Here is an 8,324-nt window from a genome sequence, read left to right on the forward strand (position 1 = left end):
TCGGAGTCGGATGTTCAGAGTCCCGACTCCCCAGCCCTGATAGAATCTTGCTTGACCTCATCAGTGACTAACAAGTCCAAATGTTCAGTGAAAATTGTGTTTTCACAATCCAACTTTAACAAGACCTGGTTATTTATGTAAACAAAACCAAAATACTTTAATTATATGGAGTAAACATGATGTCAACATATCTCCTAAATTGTTTGCCAATGTGGAGTAAACAGTGGCACCTACATTATATGAAAATGGTAATACAATCAAAATTTCACCCACCTCCCCATGTGAGCTCAGAGCTCCATGGCTTATGCTTTTTTTATTTGAATAGTTATATGTTAACTGTCAATGTTTATGATTTAGAGGTAAATATCTCATTTTCTAAACACTTTCTGTCCTGAGACCTGTGCATTTAAAAATATGGAAATTTAAAAGGAACTAAAGTCTGAATTAAACACACTTTTTTTTATAGAAATATTCATTCAATAGCATAATAAATGGCAAAAATATATTTCAAATGAACAATTATTTGGTATAAGAAAAGAATACTACAACATATACTTTAATTAAATACAAATAAGCGTAAGGAAATCATAGAAAAATATTTGTTTCAAATATTAGACAATAAAAAAAATATTTCCTTTATAGTCCAAAGTGAAAAAAATATTCATTTAAGAAGAATTTCCAAGTGTGGTAACATTTTGTACTTATGAAGTATGAACTTTCCCTCAGAATTAAAATTGAAAAGGAATCTTTCTATCAGCAAGGACATCATCAAGTGAGAAAACAAGTGCCAATGTTTGACACATTATCAATGCATATGAAGAGGAAGCAAGTTAGCTCGCAGAGGGTTTTGCACCTCTAGCTTTGGCACAGTCAGTCCCAAAATTACTAGAAAGCCCTTCAAAGATAGCTGGAAAGATAATTAATTAGTTTGAAATGAATGAACTGATGATCATGAGTAGAGTTATACTGAAAGACGCAATAACCGCATTCAATAGACTAACCTAATCACTCAGTTTACATAAGGTTGAGTACCACAGTACTTTGGAAATGATCGTGAACTTATACAAGTTTTAGATCATGAGGGCATTTGAGTTTGTAGGAACAATTATGCGTGTGGTAAGGAGCCAAGAGGTGACAGTTATCGTATTCGTGGCCTTCATGAAGACGAGGAATTTGAGCAAGGCTCTGGATCTTGGCAAAAAGGGCTTGTGATTCGTCTTTTACCAGAAGAAGAATACGAAGGAGGAGATGGGGGCAGTACATGTCCAAGGACAACATTTCTCAGGCTCTCCTTGTGGTCACGCATATGAGGGATACAACAGTAACAAACATGCCAACCAACAGGAACAAGTACATTTGATACAGGCAGGTGGTAAAGAAACTGTAACACGATTACGCACCAGCTACTACCACTACTACTAGCTGAAGTCATAATAGTATGAAAGGTCAAAAGTTTATCTGACATGTAGGAACAAACCAATAATAGAAGTTAAAATACAAAAAAATTTCAGCATAATAATATTACATTGAGTAAAATTTCACTTAGTACCAAGAACATTAAAGAAAGATGCACCAAAATAACTATGACCCTCCTCCAGTAAAAATAAGAGAGATCAGCAGAAGAATGCCTATAAAATTTTTTTATTTTCTGTTGTCCAAGTATGTCCTCTAATCATCTAATTTCCATAAAAACTGTCCAGGTTTTTAAGTGTCAAATGTTCCTAAGCAACAAAGGATATGAGTAATTAGTGAGTCTGAGGTACAGTACAACGAGGGGGTGCATAACTACCTAACAAGAGATGACCCATCAGAGTGCAACATTACAGGAAGCAGAACATCACCAAAGAAACACAGAAGCTCTCTTTTAATCAAACATGTTTCTCTTGCTTGATCAAAATTACATTCAACTTCTTTTTAAATGTCCCATAAAAATCATCTGCAGAGGAACTGTCTCAATTCCAGTTGAAGAGAGCATGAAATCTGAATTGCTTTGAAACAGGATTCTTCTCTTTTTAATACGAACGTGACTTCCCAACTTCCATATAAATTATCTCCAGCAAAAATATTCATAAGATATGAAAAATTGGGGCCCAATACATATGCGTTATTCAAAATATAAACTTAATGAACAACACAAAATTTCATCCTTCAAAATCAAACAAAATCAACAGGAAGAAAGCAAGCAATGTTTATTTTTGTATACTTTCACTTGCATTTAAAGTTTCCTCATCTTTTAAACACAATAACCAACAAAAAATTTATCCAGTAAAATAAAACAAAACTAACTTCAAGTAAGAAAACCCCTTTTATTTTAATATACTCCCATTTATATTTTAAAAGTTTCTACCTTTTCTTTAACTGCAGTCTTTTATCAGATTCTCAAAACTCATTATAAATATCACATTTGCTTACATAAGGAATCTTTGGTGCATAGCTGTTCTGATGCGATTTTTAATATGCTACAACTGAAAAAATAAACATTCAGCTGAACACATTGTGACCATTAATGAAAAAATTATACAGATGACAGTGTCTGCATTTGGAAAGGCTCACTCAATGTTATCTTCTCAAACTATTTTATAAAGTTCAGCATGACTGATTCTCCTTTCTGAATTTTTTTTTGTTTCATCAAATTTATGGTGAGCATATGAATGAGATTGCTGACGCTAAGCTGAGAAATGACTGTTGAAATCCCCTAGGTAAGCATAAATAAGATTTTTCAGTGTTAACAGATGAAGTGACATTATGTGGAATGGTACATTATTTAGAAAATAAAATCTCTCTGCCATTTCTATATATATTGCTCCTCATTTTTCATTTGAGTTTCAAGTGCGTCAACAACTGTATAAAATATGATGATACAAAGTTCATCACTGGCAATCAAAAATACATCTGGTGCATCTCTGTCATTGTCACTGGGTATCTTCTTTCTGATACGTTTACAAGATGTAGCTATCTTGCAATCAACTACTCATAGTATTTCCTTTACAGCTGCTCCATAAACTTCAAATACATCTCGTGGAATGTACTGCTGGTCATTCAATGACACACACAGATCTACACGTTTTTAAGTCTCCATTCTCAATTTGCAGAGCTTGACTTACTCTCTGAAAACTATACAAAATCTCCTTCAAAAAACTTAACATGAAAATTAGTTCTAGCTCTTGCATTTTACCTGCAATATTATTGTCTTCCACTATATACTCTGGCGCTTACAAAATTTTACGTAATGAATTCAAAATTGCTACTGTTGCCACAGCATGTGCCTATCATCTGGTATCAGAGAAAGGATTTTTGACTCACCTCCAATAAAACTTTTAAGAATTCTTTTCCGGGCAGTTGAAGCTGAAAAGAAGGGATATAGAGCAATTGTACCATAGAAAAGAAATTAACTCTATCTTAACAGCAAACAGAACTTCTGCCCAACAGATTTAATGAATGAGTTGCAAAGGGTACATATATAGCTGACTTGTTTATTACAAAGTTTTTTTTTTTTCTTTCTTGCTGCATTCCTTTATAACAGCCAGACATATTCACAGCATTTTCATAAGACTGGCACCTACATTTTGAAAAGTTTAGCTTACAAATTTGACTCATGCACTGCAACACCTGATTTGCCATTTCCTCACCAGCATGGCTTTCGAATTTCAGAAAGATAAGAAGTGTTCAATAAGCTGTCCATCTTTCAACTACCTGAGTACAATGCTTCACTAATGGATATGTAATAGAGCTGGTGTTAAATTAACTGTCAAACTAAAATAACTAGAAGATTCTAATTTATCATCAATGAAAGCTTGGACCCTTGCAGCATTATTTGAATGAATTCCTCAGGTAGTTTTAGACATCTACGAAGGATTTCTTTTTCCGGCATCTTCATATCATGAAATTTGGTGCGCTGAAAGTGGAGCAAACATGTTTGAGTTAAAGCCGCCCTTAAAAAAATTCCTTTTGCAATTCTTCTATTACTGGAAAAGCCAAGCCACATTTAGCTAACATACTTATAATAGCCATGACATGCCTCAAGACATGTTCCAAGTAATCACTTTCTTCCAAAATATATTTCTCCAACTGTTGTCCAAACCTACACCTTGTCTCCAAGTTGATTATGTTAGCATAGAGTCAAGGTGAGTAGTGCTTTTTTCATGGTTATTAATTACAATACTGTTTTACCAGTCACCGGACCCTTCACTTGCAACATAATAAAAGAATTTCTTATTAGCAAACAGCTTACAAACAAAACAATGAACTGATCCTGTTGATGATGAAAGCATTATCCACTCATTTCTCACCTTCAGTTTTGTTGCAACAAAAATGAAGTTTTTGCAAACAATACTTTACTGATTTTCCACTACTGAAATGAGGGTTACACTTTGCATATGGTCCATTGTGATGCTGACAGTCACTGGATCCACAAGCAATTCCATAGGCAACATCATCAGCAAAGAAAATAAGGCACAACCCTGAATCATTTGCTACATTGGGATCAACTTCATCTTTAGTAGAGAGATTACTTCACCACCATCACCATGGTCCACTAAACTCTAATCTGAAATTATTTCCACACTAGCGCTGTTTTTCTATTGAAGCATGTTCTAGATGAACCTACCTTTGGCACCTAGTCACATCTTAATTCTGAGGTAATCAAAGTAGAATTTATTGCATTTACGTCTACTTCTGATGAAGGAGATTGGTTTTGACCTTGAATTTGTATATCATGCTGTGGAATTTGCGAGAAGAAACTTAACTGAGTATGTTCCATTCAGTATGATTTTGGTTTCTGAATCTGCATGAAAGATGAATCTGTCGTCCCCCCTTCCCTTGGTGCACTAAGCATGTGCTTATTTTGCTCAACGGTTAATCCAGACCTGGTGTGAATTCTATAATGTGTTGTGAGATTACTTCTCTGAGAAAATGCTTTGTCACAGACACTGCACTTGAATGGCTTTGCCCCAGTGTGAGTTCTGTAATGGCTATTGAGAGAAAATCTTTGAGAAAACGTTTTGTCACAGACACTGCACTTGTATGGCTTTTCCCCAGTGTGAGTTCTAAAATGATTTTGGAGAGAACTTTTCATAGAAAATGATTTGTCACAGATACTGCACTTGAATGGTTTCACCCCAGTGTGAATTCTATAATGATCTGTGAGAGTATATTTCTGAGAAAAGGTTTTGTTACAGACACTGCACTTGAATGGCTTCTCCACAGTGTGAAGTTTATGGTGTCTTGTGAGACTTCGTAACTGAGTAAATGTTTTGTCACAGACAGTGCACTTAAATGACTTGTCAGTGTGAATATTATAATGTATTGTGAGATTAATTCTCTGAGAAAATGCTTTGTCACAGACACTGCACTTGAAAGGCTTCTCCCCAGTGTGAATTTTATAATGATTATTCAGTTTAGCTTTCTCAGAAAATGATTTGTCACAGTCACTGCATTTAAAAGGTTTCTCCCCGGTGTGAATTCTAAAATGTGTTGTGAAATTACTACTCTTAGAAAATACTTTGTCACAGACACTGCATTTAAATGCCTTCTTCCTAGTGTGAGTTTCATAATGTGCTTTATGATCAACTTTGTTAGAAAACGTTTGGCCACATTCTTTACATCTGAACTGGCCTCCAGTGTGAATTACCATGAGAGTGTTGGAGTTAACTACTTCACTAAATAGTTTTTCATAATTCTCACCCAAAAATGACTTCTTTCTTGTACCAACATCAGTGTGAGCTTTGGAATCACTTTCTTGACAAAGAGGTTTTTTACAACCACTGCTTCCAATCTGCTCCTCTTTCTGTAAACATTCTTTCTCCTTTCCTCTTCCGATTCCTTTGTCCTCATTCCTACTGGATCCCAACTGTATGCCACATTCCACTTTCACACCTGTATTTACACTCTCCTCCTCTTTATTGATTTCCCTTTCACTGATCTGTAAATCCTCCTTATTCACTGATGCATCACAGTCATAAGGATATTTCATGTCATCGCTTGAGTCAAATATTTCTGACTCCTCTTTGAACTCTATTTCTGGCTCCTGCTTGAATTCTGGCTTTGCTTTGAATTTCAGGTCGGGATCCACGAAAGGAGAGCTATCATCAAAGAGTCCATCACACACAAAAATATTATTTTCCACCTTACCTACATTGTGTGAAAATGAATCTTCCACTTCGGATTTTATTGGAAATTCTAATGATTCAGGGTTCTTCATCCTCCCCCTATCACTGGATGACATCATCTTCAATATTAACTTCAACAGAGTACAAAAATGAAGTTAATTCTAAACTTCCTATTCTTTAGATTTGTCTTACAGCATGAACCAACACAGTCCCTTTTTCCGTTTTCCCAGTCCTGTGTCTCTTGGAGATATCTTCAGTAGTTTACAGAATCTTGCCACAAGAGGTGGATGACTATTTCCTTTGGGATGAAAAGTCTGAAATAATAGAGAACAACTATCACTGGAATAGGGCAAGATGATAACGGAGTTTTATGAAAAAAAATTTATGTTTTAAACTAATTAACAAATTTCAAAAGCAATTTGTGTTTTTCCTAGCCATACAAACCTGAGTCTTTTAAGTAGTGAGATTGTAATCATTCATTGAAATGGATGAGTAGTTATCTGAGTGGATTGGGTGCGGTGCAAGAAGCCCCTTTCCCCCTTTCGGTTGGCTCATAACTCAGGACATAGAAGGGTGGTTTGAGTACGGAAGTTAGATTAAGGGAATCAAGTTTGTATGGAAATAACTTGCTTTTTTTTCCTAATCATACCAACCTGAAGCTTTTTAATATCAAGAGATAGTAGGTTGGTCAGGGTACCAGCCACCTGTTGAGATAATATTGCCAGAGAGTTATTAGGTCCAATTACTGCCAGGATAACTTCCTATGGTTACAGCTCATTTTGTCCTTGCCTTCCAATGCAAGGAATAGTTTGGCATACTCTTTCTACATTCTCCTCTGTCCATATACACCTGACAACACTGAGATTGACAAACAGTTCTCCTTCGCTCAAGTGGTTGATTACTGCAATGTAATTGTTCAGTGGCTACTCTCCTCTTGGTTAGGTTAGAAACGACTCTTTAGCTACGGTAACCATCTATTTTAGGACACTCCAAAATCAAAACATTGTTCTCTATTCTTATGTAGTGCTATAGACTCTGTACCATGGCCTTTCTACTGTCTTGGATTAAAGTTCTTGTTTGAGACCACACTCAGATATGCTGTTCAATTTAATCTCTTCTTGTTTTTGAAGTTTTTATAGTTTATATATGTAAGATCTAATTTAATGTCTTCTACTGTTCTTGAAACATTTAATTTTGATTGTTTATTACTTCTGTATTATTTTATTTCCTCATTTCCTTTCCTCACTGGGCTATTTTTCCTTGTTGGAGCTGTCATGGGTAGATTCAATGCTATTAAAAGGATATGTTTTAAAGACAAAAATATCTATTTCTAAAGTGTGAGCGAGTGAGGCGAGATCCGACTACCGTATTGTTTGGTTAAACCTGCCGTCACTTCACTATCGTCAGCATTTTGAAAGTAAACCGAGCCTTGATGAGAGTGCCTGAAGCGATAAGGGGGCTGTCCTGTTTTGACCAAGATGACATTATCTTAAGGGGACCGTCCGCCATGTCCGCCATTTTTTTTCCTAATGATCCAAATTACACAATTTCTATATATGTTTTAGACACATATAATACCTTCATCATATAAAAATTTCAAGTCATTTGATCAAAAACTTTTGGATTTATGAGCAAAAATCATGATTTAAAAAAAATATTTAGGTACATTTTTCCCCACTACTATAATACCAATTGTATTGAAACTTATACAACAAAAACTACTCTAACAACCGAACAATTCTGTCAGACAGAATTTTGATTTTCCTTTCTGTTTTTTTTTAATGAATTTTTATTTTTTTTTCCTCGTCTAGACGGAAAATAATCGTGAAAAAAAATGTAAAACGAAAATCAAAATTTTGTCTGACAGAATTGTGGAATTTTTATTCTTCTTTTCAACGATATCTTTTTCTCTAATATCGAACAACAAATAAGTGAGAAAAATGTACCTAAGTGGGAATAAGTATGTTTTTGAGTTATGAGCTCCCAAAGATTTGCAGCAAGCTTTCGCTTCTTTTCTAAAAGAAATCAAGATAATATTATTATGATAACTTTTATTGTTCATTCCTACATAAATGCACCCTAAAGGAGGTATTTGAACCCTCAGTTTACTATTCCTATGTTATGAGTTGCCAGCGATCTCTAATTGTTGCCAGTGTTTTAGTTAGCAGGTTTCAGCTTTGTACTCTTATCCATGTTTCCCTCTTTCTTGGTTCTTTT

General features: G+C 34.9%; 1 protein-coding gene across 3 annotated transcripts in view; it reads right to left on the bottom strand.

The window, feature by feature from the left end:
* Positions 1-554: 554 nt before the first annotated feature.
* Positions 555-8,324, bottom strand: part of LOC137627103 (zinc finger protein ZFP2-like) — a 364,597-nt gene continuing 356,827 nt past the window's right edge. For all 3 annotated transcript variants that reach the window (XM_068358123.1, XM_068358121.1, XM_068358122.1), the window contains one exon: positions 555-6,421. In XM_068358123.1, coding sequence (XP_068214224.1) covers positions 4,760-6,226 — 1,467 coding nt within the window. In that variant the 5' untranslated portion in view covers positions 6,227-6,421 and the 3' untranslated portion in view covers positions 555-4,759. The remainder of the gene's footprint in view (positions 6,422-8,324) is intronic.

Source organism: Palaemon carinicauda, chromosome 34, assembly GCF_036898095.1.
Source record: "Palaemon carinicauda isolate YSFRI2023 chromosome 34, ASM3689809v2, whole genome shotgun sequence".
NCBI lineage: Eukaryota > Metazoa > Arthropoda > Malacostraca > Decapoda > Palaemonidae > Palaemon > Palaemon carinicauda.